The sequence below is a fragment of the Podarcis muralis genome, chromosome 5 (genome assembly GCF_964188315.1).
Source record: "Podarcis muralis chromosome 5, rPodMur119.hap1.1, whole genome shotgun sequence".
Lineage (NCBI taxonomy): Eukaryota > Metazoa > Chordata > Lepidosauria > Squamata > Lacertidae > Podarcis > Podarcis muralis.
In genome coordinates, this window is record NC_135659.1 from 96,312,700 (window position 1) to 96,339,856 (window position 27,157).

At 47.5% G+C, this 27,157-nt stretch overlaps 1 protein-coding gene across 2 annotated transcripts; it reads left to right on the forward strand.

Annotated features, from left to right (window-relative positions):
• Positions 1-2: 2 nt before the first annotated feature.
• ARFRP1 (ARF related protein 1) lies at positions 3-25,600 on the forward strand. Of its 2 annotated transcripts, none has more exons than XM_028735496.2 (8): positions 3-143; positions 5,959-6,058; positions 7,255-7,342; positions 7,875-7,957; positions 9,226-9,307; positions 11,023-11,093; positions 22,314-22,414; positions 24,595-25,600. In XM_028735496.2, exons 2-8 carry the CDS (start codon positions 5,966-5,968, stop codon positions 24,680-24,682), a joined length of 606 nt encoding a protein of 201 aa, XP_028591329.1. In that variant the 5' UTR covers positions 3-143; positions 5,959-5,965; the 3' UTR covers positions 24,683-25,600. The 2 variants fall into 2 exon arrangements, with proteins under 2 accessions (XP_028591329.1, XP_077785520.1); XM_077929394.1 differs by lacking the exon at positions 3-143 and adding an exon at positions 398-420.
• The last annotated feature ends 1,557 nt before the right edge of the window (positions 25,601-27,157 follow it).

A 27,157-nucleotide genomic window follows, 5' to 3' on the forward strand; every position in this document is an offset into this window, starting at 1 on the left:
GGCGCGGGGGAGAGGAGGACTGCGTTTCCCAGGGTGCCCTGCGCGGAGCGGCCTTTACCACAGCAGGAGGAGGAGGAAGAGGAGGGGTGGTATGAGGAAGGCGAGCAGCGGCCGTTGAAGGCGGCTTGGCTGAGGTAGCTCAGGTAAGTCGTGCGGCCTTCCAGCGAGCCGGCCCCGCCCCGTCGACCGTTACTCTTCGGCGGCCGCGGGTGGAAAGAGGTGCCGGGGCTCACGCCCCAGCCGAGCTGCCTGGAGTTCCTCAAAGGGGGGGGCGCGGGGAAGCGCCTTCTGCGCATGCTCGGGTCCATTCAAGAGGGAAACACTTCGCACATGCTCAGAGGCCCCTCCTTGTCGACGTAAGAAGAGCTCTGCAGGATGAGGCCAGTGGCCCGTCTCTCGTTCCAGCCTCCTGTTCTCACGGTGGTCGACCCATAGCTGTCAACTTTCAGATTTGAAAATAAGGGACCAGCAGCCTCGAAAATAAGGGATCAGCAGCCTCACCTGTCCTGGGGACAGCCTAAGGGATATCTATCCAGGATAGCAGCGGGAAACGGCGCTGGAATAAGGGAATTTCCCGCAAAAAAAGGGAAGGTTGACAGCTATGGGTCGGCCAGATGCCCATTATGGGGAACCAGCAAGCAAGATCCGAGCCCAAGAGCCGCCCTCCTGTGGTTTCCACCAACTGGAACTCAGAACCATGGAGGCAGAGAGCATCATGGCTAGCAGCCTTCAACAACCCCCTCCTCCATGGATTTATCTAATCCTCTTTAAAAGCCGTCCAGTTTGGTAACCAGCCCTGCCCCCTGTGGCAGTGAGTTCCACAGTTTAACTTTTTTGTTGTTTTGTCGTGTCCGACTCTTCGTGACCCCGTGGACCAGAGCACACCAGACCCTTCTGTCTTCCACTGCCTCCTGCAGTTTGGTCAAACTCATGCTGGTTGCTTCGACAACACTGTCCAACCATCTCGTCCTCTGTCATCCCCTTCTCCTTGTGCCCTCCATCTTTCCCAACATCAGGGTCTTTTCCAGGGAGCCTTCTCTTCTCATGAGGTGGCCAAAGGATTGGAGCCTCAGCTTCAGGATCTGTCCTTCCAGGGAGCACTCAGGGCTGATTTCCTTCAGAATAGATAGATTTGATCTTCTTGCAGTCCATGGGACTCTCAAGAGTCTCCTCCAGCACCATAATTTAAAAGCATCAATTCTTCAGCGATCAACCTTCTTTATGGTCCAGCTCTCACTTCCATACATCACTAAGTTTAACTTTAGTAAAGTGCTTTTAAAAATCTGTCCTGAACCTTCCTTCACTCTGCTTCCCTGGATGCCTGCGAGTTCGAGTGTCACCAGAGAGGGAGAAAACCCTTTTTTTCTCTGTCTGCTGTGTCCATGCCATGCATAGTTTTATAAACTTCTATCCTGTTGCCTCTTGCTCACCTTTCTAAGCTGAAAAGTAAGAAACCTTCCTTCATAGGTTAGTTGCTCCATCCCCTTGATCATTTTGGCAGCCCTTTTCTGGTTCTTTTCCAACCTTACAGTAGCCTTTCTGAGCTTAGGGGGACAAAGCTTCATTTAAGTCTGCACTATAAATTTTTATAACAGTATTATGATATTGGCAGTCTTATTTTCAGTTCTTTTCCTATTCCTAGCATGGAATTTGCCGTTTCCATGACCACTGCACACTGGGTCAACAACTTTATGTATATCACACAAGTACAAGTATGTAAAAAGTGTAATGTAAATTCCTCTATTCCCCACTTGGTTGCTTCACATATTTGTTACAATGCCATGATTTTTATTTAATATATTTGTCACCATTCATCCAAAGATCACAGAGTGTCCGTTATAAAAAGTGGATATGAGAGAGGTCCTGCCCCAAGGAGCTTAAAAAGGTACCCCTGCCCGTGCGGGCCAGTCATGTCCGACTCTAGGGTTGTGCTCTCATCTCACTTAAGAGGCCGGGAGCCAGCGCTGTCCAGAGACACTTCCGGTTCACGTGGCCAGCGTGACGAAGCTGCTCTGGCGAACCAGCACCAGTGCAGCACACGGAAACGCCGTTTACCTTCCCGCTATTAATAATAATAATAATAATAATAATAATTTATTATTTGTACCCCGCCGATCTGGCTGGGTTTCCCCAGCCACTCTGGGCGGCTTCCATAAAAACCAAAAATACACTAAAATCACACATTAAAAACTTCCCTGAACAGGGCTGCCTTAAGATGTCTTCTGAATGTCAGGTAATTGTCGATCGCTTTGACATCTGAAGGGAGGGCGTTCCACAAGGTGGGCGCCACTACCGAGAAGGCCCTCTGCCTGGTTCCCTGTAGCTTTGCTTCTCGCAATGAGGGAACCGCCAGAAGGCCCTCGGAGCTGGACCTCAGTGTCCGGGCAGAACGATGGGGGTGGAGACGCTCCTTCAGGTATACTGGACCGAGGCCGTTTAGGGCTTTAAAGGTCAACACCAATACTCGGAATTGTCCTCGGAAACGTACTGGGAGACAATGTAGGTCTTTCAAGACCAGTGTTATGTGGTCTTGGCAACCGCTCCCAGTCACCAGTCTAGCTGCCGCATTCTGAATTAGTTGTAGTTTCCGGGTCACCTTCAAAGGTAGCCCCATGTAGAGCGCATTGCAGTAGTCCAAGCGGGAGATAACCAGAGCATGCAACACTCTGGCGAGACAGTCTGTGGGCAGATAGGGTCTCAGCCTACGTACCAGATGGAGCTGGTAGATAGCTGCCCTGGACACAGATTTGACCTGTGCCTCCATGGACAGCTGCGAGTCCAGAATGACTCCCAGGCTGCGCACCTGGTCCTTCAGGGGCACAGTTACCCCATTCAGGACCAGGGAATCCTCCACACCTGCCCGCCTCCTGTCCCCCAAGAACAGTACTTCTGTCTTGTCAGGATTCAACCTCAATCTGTTAGCCACCATCCAACCTCCAACCGCCTCCAGGCACTCACATAGGACCTTCACCGCCTTCACTGGTTCTGATTTGAAAGAGAGGTAGAGCTGGGTATCATCCGCATACTGATGAACACCCAGCCCAAACCCCCTGATGATCTCTCCCAGCGGCTGCATATAGATGTTGAAAAGCATGGGGGAGAGGTACCTATTTATCTACTTGCACTTAGGGGTGCTTTCGAACTGCTAGGTGGGCAGGAGCTGGACCGAAAGACGGGAGCTCACCCTGCCGCGGGGATTCGAACCGCCGACCATACGATCGGCAAGTCCTAGGCACTGAGGTTTTACCCACAGCGCCACCCGCGTCCCCAAGGAGCTTACAATCTTAAAATGTATTGCAGGGATGATAAAGAGGAAAGGTGAGGGTAGATGGTCATGCAGAATTCAGTTCATCTTGTGGTGCTGGAAAACAAACACTGGGTCTGAGTCCTGCATCAAGTTAAGTTCTGCTTGAGCTTAAAGGAGCTGACGAGGGGTGGAAAGCTTCAATATGCCTTGGACCTAGAGGGAGAAAATCTAATTAGCATTGTCCATAATAAATCAACATCAAAAAAACGAAGATCATGGCCACTGGTCCCATCACCTCCTGGCAAATAGAAGGGGAAGAAATGGAGGCAGTGAGAGATTTTACTTTCTTGGGCTCCATGATCACTGCAGATGGTGACAGCAGCCATGAAATTAAAAAATGCCTGCTCCTTGGGAGAAAAGCAATAACAAACCTAGACAGCATTTTAAAAAGCAGAGGCATCACCTTGCCAACAAAGGTCCGTATAGTTAAAGCTATGGTTTTCCCAGTAGTGATGTATGGAAATGAGAGCTGGACCATAAAGAAGGCTGATCGCTGAAGAATTGATGCTTTTGAATTCTGGTGCTGGAGGAGACTCATGAGGCCCATGGACTGCAAGAAGATCAAACCTCTCCATTCTGAAGGAAATCAGCCCTGAGTGCTCCCTGGAAAGACAGATCCTGAAGCTGAGGCTCCAATCGTTTGGCCACCTCATGAGAAGAGAAGACTCCCTGGAAAAGACCCTGATGTTGGGAAAGATGGAGGGCTCAAGGAGAAAGGGACAACAGAGGACGAGATGGTTGGATAGTGTTCTTGAAGGTACCAGCATGAGTTTGACTAAACTGCGGGAGGCAGTAGAAGACAGGAGTGCCTGGTGTGCTCTGGTCCATGGGGTCACGAAGAGTCGGACATGACTAAAGGACTAAACAACATCATAATAAATCATTTAAATTAACTGACAAATTATTTACATAATTGAAAATTCAGCCAGTGTGGCGTAGTGGTTAAGAACGGTAGACTCGTAATCTGGTGAACCAGGTTCGCGTCTCCGCCCCTCCACACGCAGCTGCTGGGTGACCTTGGGCAAGTCACACTTCTCTGAAGTATCTCACCCCCACTCACCTCACAGAGTGTTTGTTGTGGGGGAGGAAGGGAAAGGAGATTGTTAGCCGCTTTGAGACTCCGTCGGGTAGTGATAAAGCGGGATATCAAATCCAAACTCCTCTTCTTCATCTTCTTCTTCTTTTTAATGGACCAGGGAAGCTTTCTCTGCTGTGCAGAGCCCTTTGTCCCACCTCATTAAATATTTGTTCCACCTGGGACCTTAACCCGGATGGAGATAGCTTAGCATCAATTGCAAGTGCTCTGGTAACCTCCCGTTTAGGCAACATAGAGCTCCAGTCTCCTGACACTTCACAAGCACACTCACTTATTGCATGACATTTCCCCCCCCCTTTTCTGTGGCTACCACAGCATTTCTGTGCATTCTGGGTTCCGTCACAGCATCCCGTTTTGCCAGAAGCGGTTTAGTCATGCTGGCCACATAACTGGAAAGCTGTCAGCAGACAAACACTGGCTCCCTCGGCCTGAAAGCGTAGATGAGCGCTGCACCCCATAGTCGAATTTGACTAGTCTTAACAGTCCAGGGGTCCTTTACCTTTTACCTTTACCTTGAAGCTAGTGCTTCAAGGCTGTGATAGAAAGTGGACAACTTGAACTTTATAGAAATGTTTTAAATGCAACTTGTGCATTCCAAGTTTGCAGTCAGCACCTGTAATTAAAACATGATACTTCAGTGACTGCTCAGTCATGTACTTGTATTCATGAAATGAACTCACACCTAAAATAATGAATGATTTAATGGCTTTCTCTGTGGTGTAGTGGTTAAGAGCAGTGGACTCGTAATCTGGTGAACCGGGTTCGCTTCCCCGCTCCTCCACATGCAGCTGCTGGGTGCAGCCTTGGGCCAGTCACACTTCTCTGAAGTCTCTCAGCCTCACTCGCCTCACAGAGTGTTTGTTGTGGGGGAGGAAGGGAAAGGAGACTGTTAGCCGTTTTGAGACTCCTTCGGGTAGTGATAAAGCGGGATATCAAGTCCAAACTCTTCTTCATCTTTTGTGTATGTAATTAAATACAAATTCTTGCAAAGCAAATCTAGGAATGCATGTACTCTTTTCACTAGATGCTAAACATAGTTACACATAAGAAAGAGACCGCAGGCTTATCTGCCTTGGTTCAGAAGGCTGATGTTATCTTTTTCAAATAGGCTATATATGTTCATGGGGAAACTGCACCACCTGCAGCTGGTTCTTTTTTCATTGTGTTTTTATTTTCTAGCCGACACTGCGGTTTTGAAACATCCTCCTACCTACACCACAAGAACGTTGGTGTTGTGCTCAGATGAGGCTTACTGTAGCTGAGGGTTAAAATGGCCGGGTAGTTGTAAGCGTGACGTTGGCGCGCTCCCTGCAGGACTGGTTGCCTTCCTTCCAGGAGGCAGGTCGCAGCTGACTTGACTGCAGTCTGAATGATTGGCCCCTGCTCACATCAGTGAACATGTTTCCCCAAGGTGCAGAAAAGTCGTTCTTAAGTTGTTTGGGCGGCATGCATAGGGCCTCAAGTCATGTCCTCCTGAGATGGGTCAGGAACATAATGTGCTTGTAGGGGGAGGACACATTTCTAGCAATCTAATATTTGATATTTTTGCTTGTAGGGTCAGGATGTATACGCTGCTATCCGGGCTTTACAAGTATATGTTCCGAAGGGATGAATACTGCATCTTGATCCTCGGACTGGACAATGCTGGTAAAACGGTGTGTTCCAATGCTTGTTTGGTGGGGGAGAAAAGAGAACCCTCTCCTCTTCCTCACTACCTTGTCTGGTTTCACGTATCATGTAGTAATTTCCAAGGTGCTAGGTAAAATGAGTTAATCCCGAATTCTAATTTTAGGAGGATAAATCCTTCAGGAAAACAGCACACAATTAGCATCATTAGGTCAGCTGTCCAACCCCTCCTGCCCCAGCTCTTCATTGGTTTGAGTTTCTAGTAATTTTTTTCCATAATAATATTTTTGTTGCAAGCAGATATAAAATTAAGGGTCTCAATCATCTTGGATTTTGCTGGGTAAAAGTTTGCTCAGAATCCCTGTAGCAAAGGAATCCAGTGTTCCAAGAGCAGAAGGCAAGAAAGACCTACTGAACACTGTGGGACTGTTTCATACAAGTCTGCAGTGGAAGGCGGGGGGGGAATTGCTTGAACTTGGGTTGAGTATGCTATGCCTGATTTTGGGGGTGATTGTCCCCCATCCACCCACTGCATTCCCATCCAGCATGGCCCATGATGTTTTGTAGGTTTCACTAACCCACTGAAGGGGGTTTTTTTGGGGGGGTGCAGAGGGAAATGAAAGATCCATTGCATGAACTTGCTTTCTGCTCATACAGTGTTGGAGTAAAAAAAAGGTGTCTAAGGACTCTGGCCTGGTTTGAAGTGGAAATGGCTTCGTGCAAGCTCTGGGAGAGGAAGTTGTGGCTGCCTTGCTCCTTGGTCGTTCTGCGGTGCGCTAAGCTCAGTCATGGGTTGGCTTAGCATGGCATTTGAATCTGGGCTCGTGGTTTACAGACAAACTGTAAGACAAACCATGGCTTAGCTCAGTGAAGCAGCAGAATGATGGTTAGGGTGGGTTGTGAGACTGCACACCTCTGTCTTACTAATGCTTTATTCTGTCCCCGTGTTCTCGGTTATGGACCCCTGCCACTCTTTTCCCGGTTTAAATGTTAAACTCCATAATATTCCATAAAAAGGAAATTCTTATTTCAGCGGAGATTATGTAAGATTGCTAATTTGGTCACAGAATTTTTCCTTGTTGGCTAGCAGCAGCTAGATTTGATTGATTGCAGAGCTATAAATCTTGGAATTCCAGTTTTACAATAAAGTTTTCCTATGTCCCAGAAAGCACTTAGTTTAACGACCTGTTTTCCTTCTCCCTCCCCTGCTTCCATTTTTTTCCAGACCTTCCTTGAACAGACTAAAACAAGATTTAACAGGAACTACAAAGGAATGAGTTTATCCAAAATCACAACTACTGTGGGCTTGAACAGTAAGTGAATCTAGTTTGGTGAAGTGAAAATAAGGTTTAAGATGATTAGAGTTTACCTTGACGGGGTGGGGAACTATTTAGAAAAGTTTAAAAAGGGAGTTTGAGCAGCTGTTTGAAGTATCCAAGGCCATGATATAAACATTCTGAAGATAACAGTGCTTCTCTTAAGATTGCCAAGGGGAAAAGAATACAGCTGTCCATTCACAGAGTTCTCTCTCTAGCCTATCCGATTTAATTAATGCCTCTGCACTTTAACAATTTTTTTTCCATTGTGGGCACTGTCAACTCTTCCTCATTGCTTTCCCCCTATTCCTGCTTCAGGTTTCAGGTGTTTTTCATTGGCTTTGGACCAGTGGTTTTCAAAACCTCTCTTTCTAAGGAAATAAACCAAACTTCTATCTCCCATGCATCTTATGGAGGATTCTGGGTAGTTTTCTAGTGGTGGCTCTTGACAAACATCACCTCTGGGGGACTTTTGGATTTCTCTTTGTACAGAAAAAAGGCCCATGTTGGGTTATTGTCTGTCTTCTAGTTGGCACTATAGATGTGGGCAAAGCCAGGCTAATGTTCTGGGATCTTGGAGGACAAGAGGAGCTTCAATCTCTCTGGGATAAGGTAGGGATGACGGCTGTGTGTTCAGAAATGCCTTGCCATCTTAATAATGGTCCCTTCGAAATTTGTAGCAAGAGAGCTCCCCAGTTAATTGCGCTTCCCAGTCAGTGTGGGCAGCACACAAGGGGTTGGATCCAGACGAGGTTCATTGAACTTGATCTTCACCGAAACCCAATAGGACAATCATGACTTGACTTTTGATTTAATGGGGAATGAAGATTCACAAAGTCCGGATTCAACCCAAAGTGTATTGGGACCATCAGACAAGACTCATGCAAGGATATAGACTATGCAAATGAAATGTCTTTTCTGTGCCATCCCACTAATTTCTTTATAATAGTGTGGCTATCTGGGAGTTGAGGACTCTCTCATCCTAGTATTTATGTGAGCTTCAACAGTACAGCTTTGCCAGTGTTGCCTAGTGGTTAGGGTGTTGGACGAGCACTGGGGAAGCCAGTGCTCGTCATATCTTCACTTAGCCATGGGCTAGTCACGACCTGTCAGCCTAACCTACCTGACAGAGTTACTTGTGAGGATATCCCACACTGAGTTCAGGAAGGGAAAAGGCTGGATATAAATGAAGTAACTGTAATTGTAGCATGGAATCAGAGCCTAGTTCAGTTAAGAGCTTTGCAAGAACAATAAATAGCTTTTATCCAGGCTATCAAGTATTGAAAATGTAGTGTTGCTTTTTTCTAAAAAAAGTAAAGTTTTACCGTCCCCATGGTTTTGTTTTAATGACCCAGGAGAGCTTTATGTTTTTGCTCCGAAAACAGTCAATAGCCTTGTTGATGTCCATTGGTATGTATGTATGTATGTACTTATTTATATTTTTGTTTAACAAACTGTATAGTTTAACAGACTGTTTAATCCTGGGAATTTAACATCTGCTTGTTATGTGCAGTTAGTTTTCTTTCTGTGAGCCATTTATAGCTACATACTTTGTTGCACTCTTTTGCATAGCTGTCAATGTTTCCCTTTTTTTAAAGGGAAATTCCCTTATTCCGAATAGGATTCCTCGCAAGAAAAGGGAAAAGTTGACAGCAATGCTTTTGGCATATGTCTCTGGGGCATTAGTGCACACCTTTGGCTTCTGCTTGTAGCGCAGAGCGTTCTAAAAGGACTGTGTGCTTGCTAATTTGCAGGGAGTTAATTGTGCAGGCAACTGTCAAGCAGTTGGGCAGGGTTAGGGTTTAGTTTCTTCTGTCCCTGCAGTCCCATGAAATAGGTGAGGAGAACAACTTAGTTTAGCTCCTATTTTGTGTTTTCAGTATTATGCAGAGTCCCACGGCGTCATCTACATTATCGACTCCACCGATGAAGAAAGGCTTTCGGAATCAAAACGAGCTTTCGGTGAGCATGCGGGGAGTTTTCCTGGAATTCGTCCGTGTAGGGTGGGAGGGGCTTAAAACTGCTTGAAACAAGCAGAGTGTCTTCCTGTGACTTCGCCAACCGCAAAGCAAAGGTTGAAGCCCCCAATTAAGTCCAGAGATGTCCAAGCAAAGATATGCGTTCTTCCTCTCCTTGCAGCATAACGTCATTTTAAAGGTCAGTGCAGCTAGCTGGTTACATGGTTGGCCTTTTCAACATAGCTTTCCAAATAATACGCTATCATTTATTTATTTAAGAAATCTGTATATATTGCCATTCATCAAAAGGTCACTGGCTCTTTACAATACACATAATAAATTACAAATAAACACAGACTGTAATATTTGTACAATACGAAAACCTAAAGCAGTAATATAAATAAAATTCAGAGGGTGGAATTCAGCTAGCAAGCTCCGCCACCCCACACAAGGACTTCTGTGTTGCAACAGGGCTTTCTCCCTCGCACATGCTTCCCAAAATTGGCTCTTGGGGTGGGAAAACACCTAGAACAGCATGTGGGGGAAGGAGAGGGCAGATTGTTCCCTGAGGCAAGCAGAAATACTTGTGCTGATGGACCAGTTTGCTTGGCGCTACATGGACTTCTTCCCAGCAGCAGTCAACCTGACAATAAATTCCACAACTTACCCCCTGTGAAAAAAAAGACAGTCTAATAACTTCAGTTATTATCTATCTAGTTGTTATCTAGTTATTATCTACTCATTTCTGATAAAACGGAATACTTGTTTAACAGCTGTTTTATGAAAAATAGCAGGCGGGGGGGGGGGGGGGAATCTGCAGCAGGATAGCTAAAGAGCCGAAACAGCGTGCAAATTCCCAGAGTTGCTAGTTTTCCTGGAACCCCTCAACTTTTTTACTCCAGATGTTCCCCTCGGCTGTGCATAGGCTACAGTTTAGTTGCGGACAATTGGATCAGAAGTGTGATATGAATGTGTAGGGGAACATCTAGGTTCCCTCACTGGAGGCCAATAATAGCAAGGCAATGAATCAATAAGCATTTGTTTGCACGTGCAAGGTGGGCAATCCCAGTGCAGAAGTCACTGCGAAGGGTTCAAATGTAATACTAGTGTAGATAGAGCAGTGTAAAATAATCAAATCCACTCTTTAAGAACACAGACTTAAAGCATCATTTCAGGAACACTAACCAATTAGCAACTTGTAGCTTTTTATATGCACATTTACTTCCCTTTGTTGCTACCCTATATTACACAATCAGCCATTTTCATTGAAGCTTCTAAAGCATGATTGGTTGCATTCTCCTATCTTCTGATGTCTGCAAATGTTTTCTTATCTCTAACATAGCTTGATCGCTCCCTTTCAACCCTTTCAAATATGGCCTTGTTTTCTTTCCACCTAGCAGTTTCTCTTCAATACAGTTTAACTAAACGATTTAACTATTTCAGTCCCTACAAATGTCCTCTTGCCACTGAGTCCTCAGTGCAAAAGTGTTTTCATTCTGACATACACAGGATCTCTGTTAATGGCCTGTTCCAGAGAGGAACTTGTAGTCATTTTATTCCTCCCTGGTCTTCTTTTACTCCCATACTTCGCTGAGCTAAGTCAAGGTTCAGCTTAACTTGCCATCCAAATGTATGTTTCTGGTTAAGCTCACCTCCTTGACTACAAGCTGTGGCCATGGATATAACCCAGTTCTCTTCTCCCTTTCATCTCCCTCACAGAGAAGATGATAACTAGTGAAGTCCTGGAAGGGGTTCCATTGTTGGTTCTGGCGAACAAGCAAGACGTGGAGGTGAGATCATCATTTGTTTCAAAATCATTCCCAGTTAGTGGTGTTTTAAATTTCTAATTAGTATTTCAGGACTACTTTTGTGTTGCCCTCTAAAGTAGCTAGCAAAGTTGAGCACAGCTAAAATATAAAAGCAACAATAAGGGGGAAGAGAATGGCATAAGAATTCAGCAGCAAAAAAGCTATAAAATGGAACAGAAACTAGGTCAGGCTTTCCATGAGGATACATATGTCTTTTCACTGATACATAATCGGTAATCTCAGCCTTTCCCTCTCTGGCTGCTTCTGTGACTTTCTAGTTACCAGACATAGTTGCTGTGAGCTACACATTTCAGTAAAAGGTAAAGGTAAAGGTACCCCTGCCCGTACGGGCCAGTCTTGACAGACTCTAGGGTTGTGCGCCCATCTCACTCAAGAGGCCGGGGGCCAGCGCTGTCTGGAGACACTTCTGGGTCACGTGGCCAGCGTGACATCGCTGTTCTGGCGAGCCAGAGCCACACACGGAAACGCCGTTTACCTTCCCGCTAGTAAGCGGCCCCTATTTATCTACTTGCACCCGGGGGTGCTTTCGAACTGCTAGGTTGGCAGGCACTGGGACCGAAAGATGGGAGCGCATCCTGCGGCGGGGATTCGAACCGACGACCTTTCGATCGGCAAGCCCTAGGCGCTGAGGCTTTTACCCACAGCGCCACCCGCGTCCCTACACATTTCAGTAGCCTCCAGGAAATGCGACCTGAAAATTTTCTGTCCTTCCCTGTGCATTCTGCATAAACTGGCTGTTGGATGTTTGTAGTGGTCTTATGTCAGGTGACCTCAAACCAGGAGAGGTGGTCTGGGGTGCAAAAAGCATCAACGATGTAGTTTCTTGGAGGGGAGCTATCCTGGTCCGTCTTGCTCTTCCCATTGGCTCCAGAAAGTAGGGCCAAATACAGCTTTTTCTATCTCCTTCCATGGGAAGGAGTTGGTGTGCTGGGATTGTATGTGTTTGCCTGACAAGTGTGTTTTTGGTGACATAGGTATCAGTTTAAAAGGTAAAGGGACCCCTGACTATTAGGTCCGGTCGTGGCTGACTCTAGGGTTGTGGCGCTCATCTCGCTTTATTGACCGAGGGAGCCGGCGTACAGCTTCCGGGTCATGTGGCCAGCATGACTAAGCCGCTTCTGGCAAACCGGAGCAGCGCACGGAAACACCGTTTACTTTCCCGCCAGAGTGGTACCTATTTATCTATTTGCACCTTGACGTGCTTTCGAACTGCTAGGTTGGCAGGAGCAGGGACCGAGCAACAGGAGCTCACCCCGTTGCGGGGATTCGAACCGTCGACCTTCTGATCGGCAAGTCCTAGGCTCTGTGGTTTAACCCACAGTGCCACCCGCGTCCCCTAGGTATCAGTTTACTGCCCCATAGCACAGGAAGCCAGCCTTCCAGTGGTGAGCATAAAAGCAGGTGCATTCAGAGCAAAGTCTCTGGGAGGGAGAAACTGCTGCCCTCCAATGTTTCTGGATCTGCACTCTTAATCCCTGACCCTGAAGCTCAAATCTATCCCAAAGCTGATCTTTCTTCAGTTTTGGCTGTAGTGAACGAATATGCAAGAAAAGAAGCGTTGCATGCTAGGGGCAAGATATGTCATACTCTTTGATGCCCTGGCTGTGGTATCCTGTGTACTAGGAATTCTGATGTAGCCTGTCTTCCCTCCCCATGGCTGTGCTGGTTGGGGCTGATGGGAGTTGTAGTTCACAATATCTGGAAGGCACGGGTTGGGGGAAGACTGGCACTGTAGCTTTCATTAATCCCAACAGCTCCAGTGTCCCCATGCTGTCCTCTAGGGGGAGCCAGTCACTCGTTGAAAACGGGATAGACCCTACAGTACTGTTAAGTTCTGCACCTTGAATGTGCACACATAATTCGTGCCGGCGGATGCGCACACTAATCCAGCCGAGACTCTCACTTCATTCACTTGATGGTTTGCAGTCCACAAGAGCTTATGCCAAAGAAACACGTCACCCAATTTAATGTGGTAACTAAAGGTCTTCCGCTGCAGAAACCTTTATGCATACAGAAGTAAAATGTGCACATCGAAATCTCCGGGATGAAATGCATCTATCATTGAAACAAGGGACAGCAGTCTCCTTATTCACCGTAGCTCAAAGATACTCAGCAGCTTGGGCAAACAGAGCAAACCTTTTTTGGAATTTCCTCTCAGAGGGGTGGTGGTGATTACTGACATACATACAAAGGAAACGCTACGTTTCTGGCACCGTTTTTTCCTGGCATTCCGCTTTCCAAATGCCTTTTGTCTAAAGGTTGTAGCTTGACTCAGTGGCAGTACTAGGTGGGTGCTGCCCAAAGAAGGTGCTTTGCGCAGTCTGGAATGTGGAAGCGAAAATTAAACGAAGAACTGGGTCATGCGTATGAATTCTTTTGTGCTTGCGTCAAATGTTCCACTCCGGTTTACGTTACGCACGCTTCTGTAAAGAATTGGCGAAAGTGTTGCAACGAGTGCCTGCGAGGGATGAATTCCGGCATCTGTGGAATGTGCCAGACTAGCGTGTGCCCTCACACCACAAAGAGACTTGCACAGAGGACTTTAGAGCGATCTCTGTTTCCCGTGGGGTGCCAACCAAATTGCTAAGCCTGGTGGGGGACCAAGGGTGGGCTTTAGCACATGGGTGCATGGCTAAAGGAAATTCAACCGCATCCCTCCAAGCTTAAAACTCTGCCGTTGCTGGGGCCTGCTCTGTACCCGGAGCAAAAATGAGGTGGTGAAGTGGACAGGGTGCCATTTCTCCCATGTGAAGAGTGCCTCGCTCCCTTGCAATGAGTGCTTCGTCTGGAAAAAAAACCTTAACAAAGCAGGGAGAAAGAAGGCTTGTTTTGGTTTTCACTAGAGGAACATTTGAAACAAAAAAACTATCCATCACATTCTATTGAACTCGATTGTGGGCTGTGCAGGTAGATCCAGGCTTCATTACACCTGAAAACACTTAGGCAAAGTTTCTCTTACTTCGGGGAGGTTCAGTTTGGAAACTCTCCTTTTGTCTCTAGCCATTCTGTTTGCTGGAACTGCTTCAGTCCCCTGCTGTCCTTTTGGGTGGTGGCGGCGGCAGCTGCCCTCTCATCGTCTAGTGTCCGAATGCAGCATCAGTGCTTGGCTTCAGCAGGTCTTGTGCCAAAGTTTTAAACGTTATTCCAGGATTCCAGTTGACTGGTCAGATGCTTCATGAAGTTGAGAGCAGCGCTGTGTAGCTTTCCTTGGGTTGCATCCAGCAAAGCCGTCCCATTAGCACAAGGACTTCTACCTGTGCAATGGGATTGTTTTCTACCTGTGCCGCCACCCCCTCCCCAAAAGGATCTGCTCCAGAGAGTTGGGGAACCTCTGTCAGGTTCTGGTGTGGTTGCTCGAGAGCAAACAGGCAAGACTCCAACCTGTCTTTTCCAGGCTTTATTATCTGTACAAACTATTTTACAGTGCAGAGCATCGCAAGTCCATGTCTGCTCAGTCACTAGCAGAATCTGGGAGTGGGCGGTCCTTATACCTTCCCCAGCATAACAGTTGTGTGACCCCCATCCTTCTCGTCCCCTCTCTGCGCGCAAACCTACTGCGCAAAGTGGGCGTTGGCAAAGGGGGACTTGCCTCCCCTCCCCTTTGCTCAGGCCCGGTGTTGCGGCTCTCTCTAGCATCTTCTGATCCCTGCACCCCTTCCCCACTGGAGGCGGGACTTCCCTCCTCGCCAGAGGAAGAACTGCTTCGCAAGATCTTCGGAGGCTCCCTGTAGTAGTAATAATAATAATAATAATAATTTATTAATTGTACCCCGCCCATCTAGCTGGGTTTCCCCAGCCACTCTGGGCGGCTTCCACAAAGACCAAAAATACACTAAGATGTCACACAAGGCTGCCTTAAGATGTCTTCTGAATGTCAGGTAGTTGTTTATCACTTTGACATCTGATGGGAGAGCGTTCCACAGGGCGGGCGCCACTACCGAGAAGGCCCTCTGCCTGGTTCCCTGTAGCCTCACTTCTCGCAATGAGGGAACCGCCAGAAGGCCCTTGGTGCTGGACCTCAGCGTCCGGGCAGAACGTTGGGGGTGGAGACACTCCTTCAGGTATACTGGGCCGAGGCCATTTAGGGCTTTAAAGGTCAACACTAACACTTTGAATTGTGCTCGGAAACGTACTGGGAGCCAATGTAGGTCTTTCAAGACCGGTGTTATGTGGTCTCGGCAGCCATCTCCAGCCACCAGTCTAGCTGCCGCATTCTGGATTAGTTGTAGTTTCCGGGTCACCTTCAAAGGTAGCCCCACATAGAGTGCATTGCAGTAGTCCAAGCGGGAGATAACCAGAGCATGCACCACTCTGGCAAGACAGTCTGCGGGCAAGGAGGGTCTCAGCCTGCGTACCAGATGGAGCTGGTAATCAGCTGCCCTGGATACAGAACTGACCTGCACCTCCATGGACAGCTGTGAGTCCAAAATGACTCCCAGGCTGCGCACCTGGTCCTTCAGGGGCACAGTTACCCCGTTCAGGACCAGGGAGTCCTCCACACCAGCCTGCCCCCTGTCCCCCCAAAACAGTACTTCTGTCTTGTCAGGATTCAACCTCAATCCATTAGCCGCCATCCATTCTCCAACTGCCTCCAGGCACTGGAGGCAGTCCCTTTAAAAAATAACAATGGTGCCCATTGCTAGCAAAGGCAAGAATTCTAGCTGTTTGCTCTCCATGCCCAGGAGGCCTTTTCTTGCTGCTTCTGCTACAGGGATCTCCACACAGGAACACATTTGCCAGGGACCAAGGTTAGCAGCCCATGACTCCCACCTTGTTTGCTATAGGAACTAAGGTGGGCTTTTCCCCCCAACCTGGCGTCGTCCTGATGTTTTGGACCATAACTCCCACCAGCCCCAGTGAATTGTCCAAAAAACCAAGAGCGTGCGAAGCTGAGGAAGACTGGGTGAAATAGGGTTTTTTGTGTTTTTTTTTACATATTGAGGTTGATGTTAACTGAAGAATTGACCTGCTGCATCCCTTAACAAAGCAACTTTTCTTAAACAAAAAAAAAAAAGTCAGTTGTATTTTTTAAAGAGGCATCTTCCTTTATTTCTGATTTGTTTTCGTGTTTTGGAAAGAAAGTAAGAAAAATCTACCGTAGCCCTGACAGTGCTTTTCCAGGATGGGAGCCAACAACAACAAAATGACGAGGAATAAACAAACGAAATCATAAGCTGTGTTCGTCTGGAAGAAATTCTCAGCAATAAGTTGATTTTATTAGGATCAAACAAAATAGTGCTGAGTAATAGTGAGCAACTTCCTCTGAATTCTTCTTCCTATTGTAGTTTTGCTAGGGGAGGGAGAAGAAAAAATAAAAAAGATCGCCCCTGTTCTTGGATGATGTGGCACTTAATCTCCAACCGCTAGGAAGTGCCTTGACTGACTTCTTTTACAAACACAGCATCATCCAAAATTTATCTCTGGCTTTGCTTATACAAAAGCTGCAATTTTATTTTTTACTTCTGTTTCTGGCCTCAGAAGGAGAACCCACGTGCTTCACTTAAGGCTGGAGACAGATCTGGCTAACAACTGAGGTTTATATTATTATTTTAATGGGGGGGGGTGTTATCCTACCTTTCACAAAAAGAAAGTAGGACAGGTCCCAGCAAACATATTAATAAAATTAATCCAACACATCCAGATCAGAGTCAGATTAAAGCGTAGCCACGCACTTCTCCATCTTTCACAAACTTAACTCTTGAAAGCAAACTGATCTTCAGAAGACCTGGGCAGGAAGCTTCAGCAGTAGCTTATTCTAGCACCAACATGGGGTTCTGTCTTCAGCATTATCCATATATCACTAGGCCATAAGGACCCCCCTGGCAGATCTCAACTTGTGAGCAGGACAGCATCCTCCCTTCAGATAATTCAGTCCCAAGTCGTTTAGGGCCATATAGAGAAAACATTGAACTGGGCTGAGTAATGAGTTGGCAAACAGTGCAGATCTTTGAAGGGTGGTCTTCAAAAATTGGTGTCAGCCATTCATTCATTCATCTCAGGATCCTTGGTGTAGCCTGGTATCAACAGCATTTAGAGACTATTTCGATTAGAGTGCATGTTCTCTCTATCTTGAGATCTAGTATTAATGCAAGCTATTAACGTTAATTAATTAATGCAAGTATTAGTGACTTCGACATCCAGCATATAACACAGTTGCCTAATGGTAAAGGTAAAGGTAAAGGTACCCCCTGCCCGTACGGGCCAGTCTTGACAGACTCTAGGGTTGCGCGCTCATCTCACTCAAGAGGCCGGGGGCCAGCGCTGTCTGCAGACACTTCCGGGTCACGTGGCCAGCGTGACAAAGCTGCATCTGGCGAGCCAGCGCAGCACACGGAACGCCATTTACCTTCCCGCTGGTAAGCAGTCCCTATTTATCTACTTGCACCCGGGGGTGCTTTCCAACTGCTAGGTTGGCAGGCGCTGGGACCGAACGACGGGAGCGCACCCCGCCGCGGGGATTCGAACCACCGACCTGACGATCGGCAAGTCCTAGGCACTGAGGTTTTACCCACAGCGCCACCCGCGTCCCTTGCCTAATGTTATTCATCACAATTTCCCCGTTTCACAATAATGATTAATTAGCTCAGGCATCAAACCTGCTGAATGCGTCAAATTAAAAATACTTGACCGCTATTTGACTTTTCAGTTGAGCAGATTGTTTTTTGCTGGTCAGATGCCCAATTTCTCATTCCCTCGTGACTCCCAGGCCAATCCATCCCTATCCATTTATAGCTGATAACCTTCGACTTGCCATTACTTGGGAGTTTGCTGAGGCTCCACCTCGCTTGTCCTGCAAAGGAGGTTGGGGGGGGGGGTGCCAGGGCCACTGAAAGCCATAGCTTAGTGGTGCAGCATCTGTGTTGCATTATCATCATCACCTCCTGCCTTTTCCCCAACAAGATTCAAGGCAACTTACAGCTAAGATAGACATAGCTAAAAACTTACAAAAAGGCAATAATTAAAAAAACAATTAAACATAAGTCCAATTAAAATATAGACATTTATTATTATTATTACATAGAAAAGATCACATACAAAATGTCCCTGGTTCAAATCCATGGCATATCCTGGCAGGGCTGAGAGAGGCTCTCTCTAAATCCCTTTTCAGTGTAGACATTTTGGGGCTAGATGAGCCCATAGTCTGCCTCTGCAAAAGGCAGCTCCCTCTGTTCCTAGGGCCCCAGACCCCCTGCTCCATCTCAGTGTCTTTTGATGTCAGGAGCTGGAGTGAGGCGTGGGCCAACAATAAAACAATAAAAGCGCCTGATGTCAGTGAAGTTAAATCTTTATTCCAGGAAACAAAAGAGCCCAGGCCTGCTGAGCACAGCAACCCTTCCCAGTAGGTCTTTCCCGAATGAGGCAGTTGCGAGGAATGAAGGTCTGTGTCTTCCCACTGCTCCCTAAGACTCCCCCCCCCATCCCCAAGCAATCTCAGCTCTTTCATCTAGTCCCTCATTGCTCTGCCCTCTTCATTCTGCTACTTGTTCTGGGAGACCGGGGGAGAGGAGCTGGTCGCAGCAGGAGGGGGAGATTCCCTGGATTCTTCAGCATCCTATCTCGTCTCTGTCTCCTGGCCTTCCTCCTCTCCTGCCTCTGGGTCTAGACCAGGGGTCAGCAAACTTTTCCAGCAGGGGGCCGGTCCACTGTCCCTCAGACCTTGTGGGGGGCTGGACTATATTTTGGAGGGGGGGAATGAACGAATTCCTATGCTCCACAAATAACCCAGAGGTGCATTTTGAATAAAAGCACACATTCTGCTCATGTAAAAACACGCTGATTCCCAGACCGTCTGCAGGCTGGATTTAAAAGGCGATTGGGCCGGATCCGGCCCCCGGGCCTTAGTTTGCCTACCCATGGTCTAGAGCAGTGGTTCTCAACCTGTGGGTCCCCAGATGTTGTTGAATTACAACTCCCATCACCCTTAGCTAGCAAGACCAGAGCTCAGGGATGATGGGAGTTGTAGTCCAACAACATCTGGGAACCCACAGGTTGAGAATTGCTGGTCTAGAGACTATCCTCTGGCACAGCCACCTCCTGTTCCCTAAATCCTAGTACCTTTTCAGCTTCCGACACTTCCTTCTCCCAGTCTGCTCCCTCTTCTCCCTTTGAGCGCTCGATGTCGTCCCACCACCACCAGCCCCCTGGCTCTGAGCCTTCTTCCCTTGGGGGTTCCCCAGCTGCTGCCTCCCACCACTCCCCTTCATCCAGCCAGGCCATAACAATGGACCAGCCTGTAACAGTTGCTTTGGGGAGTGCCAGGACCTCCGCTGAAGACTATTCCTCCAGGCAGTTAAGGATGCTGCAAATGATGTGCTAATTTCCTTTGGAAGGTTCCGCCTGCTATCTTGGTTCAAAATGGTGTCTCATTGGAGCAAAACAGAGACCCAGACCCGCTCCTCGATCTCAGGTCAGGGTCCGTATCATGCAAAGTTTGCTGACAATATATGAAGAGTTGTCTGAATGTATAGAGAACAGAGGAACAAACAATTTTCCGAGCTTAAGAGATTTAGTGCTGTTGAGTCCAGAAACCCTCAGGCACACAGCTGTGTTAATGGATCTGCCTGGGAAAGGTTTCCTAAGGATTGTGCAATATCTAATATGCAACATGCTGGTTCTTTTACAGGGACACCTTTGTGCTCTTGTGTACTTATTGTTATAACGTCATGCTGCTCCATTAGCTAAGTGGGGCCGGTTCCCATCCCTTTGTCCTTAGATGACCTGGACGCTTTTACGGGAAGGATTGTTTTAGACTTGAGTTCCAAGCATTCTGTGTCAACCCCCCAGCACACAAACACTACAAAGATTATATCTGCAATACCACACACAGACTTAAGAGACGGACGCAGGAGCCTATCCGGCCTCCTTCGGCATTCAGAGTTCTGGTTCTGACTTTTTTAAAAAGCCAAGCTTTTTAGTATCCATATACCTATACTTTGCCTGCATGAACCTGTTCACGTGGAGGTCCTGCCCTGTATTCTGCAGTTATCGGATGCACTGCTGGTTGAGTACTCTGCCAGGGAGGTGCCCCCAGACTTCGGAACTCCCTGCCTCAGGAAATCTGTCTGACTCCACCATCTCCGCACCTTTTTAATGGAAAACAGCATTGTTCCATAAAATCTGGCAGTGGCCGTGGCCTTGAAAAGTTTTTAAAAGGAATTGGATGGATTCGTGGAGAAAGAGAAGCACCCCAGTGACTGCTACTCATGACGGCAGTGTTATGTAGTGGTTAGAGTGTAGGATTAGGACCTGGGAGACTAGGATTCAAATCCCCACTCAACCATGAAGCTCACTGAGGGATCAGCCAATGTATCTCAGCCTGAGCTACCTCACAGGGTTGTGGTGAGGATGAAATGGAGGGGGAGAGAAGTATGCAGGTGGGGCAAAAATGCTGTTAATTGACTATTTCTGTGGATTCAGAAGCAGCATGAGTAAAGCTGTACTGTAGCCCATAGCAGTTTATGCCACAATAAATGGATTGGCTCCTAGCTGATCTTGGCGCATTACATTGTTTTGTTAATTATAGCATTTAGTTCAACATTTACTACTAGCTCTGGGCACATGACATTTCCCTTTCCCCTTTGCAGCGAGGGCTGTTTGTGCTGCACTGAAGAAGGGGTCTCGTTTACCTCTGGAGCCAGCCTCAAACCCCAGCTCTGGGCCCTCTCCACCCAAGCTGCCTCACCGAGTTGCAGCGAGATGGCTTGGCTAGACCAAGAGTGTATATAAGGGAATGGCAAAGTGCTTTGCATTTTCCATGAGCAATCAAAATCTCAGGGAAATATCTCACCAAAACCCACCTGCTGGGTTTATCTCTTGGTTCCTGAGCCTCTTCCAAACACTGCTTTCTTCCACGAATGCATGACGCCTGCTATCTTCGTTATGTTTATTACGTCGTCCTAATTGAATCCCCAGGGGACTTAGCCATCTCTGTCCTAAGGCAGTTCGCTGGAGGTCCTTTGGTACAAATCCCTCTCAGTAATTATTGCTTCATGGACCTCTTCCTGCTGTTTTGGAACTCTGGAATTTTCCTTAATGATGACATTGCACTTAAACACAAATGACTTAACCTACATGGCCAAGCAGTAACGCAACTTTGCGCAGATGTGGGCGATTCCTCCTCTTTATAATCCCAGCAATCTGACAACAGTGAGGAAGTTTCTTTTAAAACATCTTACTCGTATTTCCTTATCTATTTCTCAACCCTGGTACTATATGTTTGATTTACCACTTAATCGTAAAGCCCTGTTTGTCTCCCAGCAGCTGCGGTTTAAGTGTGGGATGGAACAATTCAGACACATTTTTTAAAAGTAAACAAAAGAAAACATGATGCTTTTAATTACTAGTTTTTATCCCTTACCTGTTTTGAGTCTTATGTGTTCCGTTTATCTGCATGTTTTATCTTGTAGTGGTTTATGACCGAAATAAAGTTTGATACTGATACCTGTAGTATCTCTGGCAACTTAACTACAGCCATCAAGAGCCTGCCCAAATAAAACACTGTGAGAATTGCTGTAAGGATGGCAGAAGTAACTTCTGCGCAGCATTTTGAAAACTTAACTTGGCATTTGCACATATAGCTGAAATTCATCAGTTTCACTTGGATACTTGTTTGAACATATGGACTGTGTCTGTTAAACTATACTTTGAACTCAGGGTCAATGGAACATTTTTATTGTTAAAGTCAGCTGACATTGTTTCATTTCCCCCCGTCTTATTTGCCTAAATAAAATGTGCATTAAAAATAAAAGTTGGCACGCACATCTGCAACGTCCACTGACAGGGTTCTGGGCTATTAGGAAACCTGAAAAAGCAGAGTTCCCAGTTGCATGATGCTCTGACGCCACATGTGCATTTGTTTACAGATGTCCTTGTTTCTGCAGAGAATAGCCTTAATGACTAAAAGGGGCTTAGCATTACATTGCTTCCTAAATATGAGCAGACTCACGCTTTGGCTAGGCTTCTGAGTAAAGTAGAGTTGCACAATTCTCTCTGCGGCTTGTGTCTGGCAGTGAGTCTGGCCTAGATGTTTTTCAGGTCCTTAGAGTTTGGCTCAGCACATAAGCTGATCCAATATATCTTGCCCTGGCTTCCAAGTCCAGGGAGACTCGCTGTAGGTGAGCGAAGGAGGTGCTTTGTAAAAGGACAAACCTCTGACAGTTACTCCCTCGTTTACTCCTGCAGAGCTGCCTGTCCATCCCGGACATCAAAACGGCTTTTAGCGACTGCATCAACAAAATCGGGAAGAGAGACTGCCTGACCCAAGCCTGCTCTGCTCTGACAGGGTAAGTGGAGAAGGGCAGCCCATCAGTGCTCTGGTGCAGAGCGGCAACAAAAGAGGGTGCATGTGGATGCCGTCATAGGCTGGAGAAGTATGAAGACAGAATCCTTCCACTCTATCATGGTATAGAGAGGAAATACCAGCCCTGGCCTGTGTTTGCACCGTCTACCCTTGAGGTCGAGGGGGAGGCCTGTTGGCAGATTGCCTTCTGACCACACCCAAAGAGGTGGCTTACATGGGAGGCTGTCTCCTTGAGGCTGATGAGGCATAGCGGCTGACGCTGCATCTGATCTCAGCCACTAAATTCGCTAGCTGGCCCTTAAGATCGCCGAGCGACCTATATGAGCTGGCAAGGAGTGGCAGTGCTGAGCTACAACAACAGTCGGGAGGCAAACCCTGGCAAAGAACAAAGGAATGATTAAACCAGGCTTATGAACAAGCTGGCAAAAGTGGGAAGCCCACAGAAATACCGACTAGCCTGCATTTGTGTGCCGGCTGCAGAGAAGGGGAAGCCAGCACTGACGCACCATCGGGGTGCCTTTGGCAAAGAGACAAAGGGTTCTGTCAGATGCTGTTGGTGGTTGCTCGTGAGTAAGCAGGCAGGACTCCGACCTGTCTTTTACAGGTTTTATTGGTGCAAACTATTTACAGTGCAGAACCACAAAGTTCATGTCCGTCTTAGTCACTTGCAGAATCCGGGAGTGGCCCCTTCCGGTTCCCCCCCCAACATAAGAACTTAGACACCCCAAATCTCCGCCTCCCCTCCTTCCGTTTCATCCCTCTGCGCAGGCTGGGCGACGGAAACGGCTTATGTGTCTCCTGGCCAGCCGGGCTAGGAGAGGGGCTTGGGCTCTCAGCAGCATCTTTGAGCCCTCTCCTCGCTTGGCTGGCCCCTTCTCTCCACTGGAGGTGTGGCTTTACCCACCGCTGGACAATGAGCTGCTCCTCAGAAGCGTCGGAGGCTCTCTGTATCTCCCGGCCTCCCTTCCCTGTTCCGATGGCAGTCCCCTGACTGGTTCCATCTCCTTCGCCACCAGCCAGCTGTGTTTCTGTCCTAGTTGCGGAATATGAAACCTCCCTTCCTCCAGGGCTCAAAATGGAAACCTAGAGGGCTGGCAGGGAAGGAAGAGGGAAACCTGGGCTTCCCTCACCTATTCCTGCCCTCACCTGCACTGACTTCCTGGCCACCTGTGGCTACCCAGCAAGGTGACCTCGAATAAAAATGACCCAGCCTGTGTTATGCAACCTTTTAAGTTGCATGACCTGGAGCATCAAGAGCCCCTGTGTGATGTTATCCTAGTATTACTACTACTACTACTATTACTACTACTAATAATAATAATTTATTATTTATACCCCTCCCATCTGGCTGAGTTCCCCCAGCCACTCTGGGCGGCTCCCAATCAGTGTTAAAAACAGTACAGCGTTACATATTAAAAACTTCCCTGAACAGGGCTGCCTTCAGATGTCTTCTGAATGTCAGGTAATTATTTATCTCTTTGACATCTGATGGGAGGGCATTCCACAGGGCGGGCGCCACTACCGAGAAGGCCCTCTGTCTGGTTCCCTGTAGCCTCACTTCTCGCAATGAGGGAACCGCCAGAAGGCCCTCGGCGCTGGATCTCAGTGTCCGGGCTGAACGATGGGGGTGGAGACGCTCCTTCAGGTATACAGGACTATATTACAATTTATATGGCGTGTTTGCTCTCAGAATGCACCCTTCTGCAGCATAGATGTAGACAGCAGGAGATGGGAAAGGGAAGGGGCTATGGGGATACCTTAGACCCATGATTCCCAAATTGGAAGGTACCTGGGGGGGGGGCGTGTTCCTCTAGAGGAGTGTTGGAAGTGTAAATGACAACCAGACTTTAAAAAGCTGGTATCAAGTTTACCAGTTTTATTAAATGAATAAAACTAAATAATTTTAATTGGATTTTGAATAAATGTGCAATGAGTTGTTACTGTTTTGAACTTTAAAGTGTTGTCATCTTCCTTAGTGGGTCATGCAAACTGCTTTTCTGAATAATGCTTTTTAATTGGGGGGGGGGGTTATGGAACCAAGGAGGTGGTAGCGTCAAAAGGTTTAGCCTCACTGCCCCGGAGGGTGATGGGAAGTATTTCTGAAGGCAGAAGGAACACTGCAAAGATGGGGAGGATTAAGGGTCTTTTTTTGTGTGTCCTCAGGAAAGGGGTGAACGAAGGGATCGAATGGATGGTGAAGTGCGTGGTGAGGAATATCCATCGCCCCCCCAGGCAGAAGGACATCACGTAAAGGACCACTGAGGAACTGAGCACTGGACACCTGTGTCCCGCACAGACTTACGGCTCTTTCTCTATCTTTCTCCCTCCCTACCCTCTCTCTCCCACCCCCACCCCCCAAGAGATCTGGCCTGGGCTCAAGGCATGAATGTCCTCTTTTGGTCTCTCACAAGAGAAGTCAGACTGAAGTCTTTACCCTGTGCTCTCTCCTGAGCTCTTAAGGAGTGTGACCATCATCAGCTGTGCTTGTGCACCTGTGCACTGTAAGAGTGAAAGGCCTTGAGCTCCTTCTGTGTCGCTTTTAAACTGTGGAATTGACTGAAGGTCCTTGCGATGGCTAATCGGATGGAAATTGGTGTTTGGATTCGATTGGGGGGGAGGGCAGGGACTAATATCCCTATTTCCTGTTGGAAGTTGCCTTCCAAAATCCAGAATTGCATGGACGGCAGAGGCCCAAGGGTGTTTGTAAGGCAAAGTGGGGGTTGGCGTGGGAGATGACGGTTCCTTTGTAACAAAGAGAACATGTCACAAATCCCACGTTGGGACTGAGGCATCGCTGGGGCTAACGGGGAGCTGTGGTCCACAATATCTGAAGGGCACCAGCTTGGCTGAAACTGCTGTATAGGATCAAAATTGATTTTTTATTTTATTTTTTGGTCTTATATTTCCAGTTGGTTTTGCTGATTTGATCTGCAGCATTGCAGAGACCAAAAGCCAAAGCCTGCCCTGTGATGTTGTGCTCCCACAGTGGTCCTTGCTAGAGGGAAGCTGCATTCGGAAAACGTTTTGTCTCTTGTCTCAGTCAAATGAAGAAAATGGTGGTTCTTCTGTATCTGGCTGGCACTGAGATGCTCTGTGCATTTCCCCGGGGGTCCAGGGAGACCATACAGGGATTGTTGTTTCAATAAAAGTTTCATATTCCTATGTACAACTTTGCAGAATTCATGGCTACCTCTCTCTGGCAGAGCTGTTCAAATATCCCTTCTTATGAATGAAAGTTGCTCGCCCCAGCCTTTGCAGCTTCTGACTCCTGCTTTACCTAGATTATTCATTCATTTGTGATGCAAATGGTCTCTGAAACGCCCTCTCTCTAAGGCAGCTTTTGCCAAGCTGGCTTGGCCTGATGGAACCTAAGGCCCACGGGCCACAAGCGGGCCAGGGGGGTCGTTTAACCAGCCCATGAGCTGTCCCTGAACTGAGACGCCCACTTGGCGAGTCCCCGCACCCTGTGCTAAACCAGCACGGCGCGGGGACTCACTTTCGTGGCGTTGGAAATCCTGTCTGCGCAGACACCGGAAATCACGGGGGCATGCGATCCAGCCCATGGAGGGATCTCCGCTTGAGTGAACCAGCCGTGCCCAGACCCAGAGGCATGACTGATGCCAGCGTTGTCATCATTTTGGTGTCAGGTGGAACCTGTCCATTTATCTGGGCTTTTTGAGCAGGCAGGGAAGATTAGAAATTCCATTATGTCTGCAAATGGGGAGTTGTGATTGTAGCTCTGACTGTTCCCGCCGCCCGCCCACCCACCCACCCAAATGCTGTACCTGCTTTCATAAATTGTGGTTTTACTCTGCTGCAACCCACCCTGAGAGCATCAGATGATGCAGTGAGAGGGGGCCTAGAAACTACCTTATGTGTTCAAATTGTCTTTATCCTGCTCTTCCGCCAAAAAGAAACGGCTCCCAGGGCAGCTTAATACAGATCAATACAAACAAGCCAAGTCCTTGCCTTCAGGCTTATAATAATAATAATAATAATTTTTCAAAAAACATGGCACACAAGGAAAATGGGTTGGGGAGGAGGAGGATAGAAGCAAACTCAGGTTTAACATCCTGGTTGCCAGCTCTTTAATGACCAGCTGAGGTGGATGAGTTCAAGGAGAGGTGCAGCCAAGGAGTTGGTGGTCTCTGCTGCAACAGAGTGCTTGCTTTGTTTGGTTTTTCCCCTGCTGCAACCTGATGTGAGAGCCGACAGCAGAAAGAGCTTTGTTTTCAGCAGAGCTGGTGATGTTACTGAGCTGGAAAGCTGCTGTCGGTGACCTTTCTGACCTAAAGCCTCTGCTTCTCCTGTTTTGTCACCTGTGGGTTACGTTTTCCAGGTGACTCAACAAGCATCTGCCATAATTCTATTTGCTCAGATCCAAATTACTGATTTGGATACAGTATGATTCATATTTTTATAAATATTCCTCTCATGAAATGTTGAAACCTGTTCAGACTCTCAGCCTTACTATTTTTGAACCCTGAAGCGGATGTGCTGTTCCAAATATTTTTTCCAGTAATTTGTACACGCATTCATGCTTACAACACAAAGTGCTTTTCTTGCCAGGCTTGGTTCTGCCGAGAGCCTCATTTTTGTAGTATCACAAGAAGCCCAAATTGAGTGACCTCCAGCTGGATTGCGAGAAGAGGGTGGGCCGCAAGGAGTTTGTTTTTTTCTTCATCAATATTTCTCTCGAAACTGGCTGAGTAAGGTTTACCAGCAA

Excerpts from the sequence above, each read along its gene's own strand:
- ARFRP1 (XM_028735496.2), top strand. The coding sequence starts at position 5,966 with ATGTATACGCTGCTATCCGGGCTTTACAAGTATATGTTCCGAAGGGAT. Across the intron at positions 6,059-7,254 it reads TGGACAATGCTGGTAAAACG|ACCTTCCTTGAACAGACTAA; the intron begins GTGTGTTCCAAT and ends ATTTTTTTCCAG. Across the intron at positions 9,308-11,022 it reads GGAATCAAAACGAGCTTTCG|AGAAGATGATAACTAGTGAA; the intron begins GTGAGCATGCGG and ends TCTCCCTCACAG.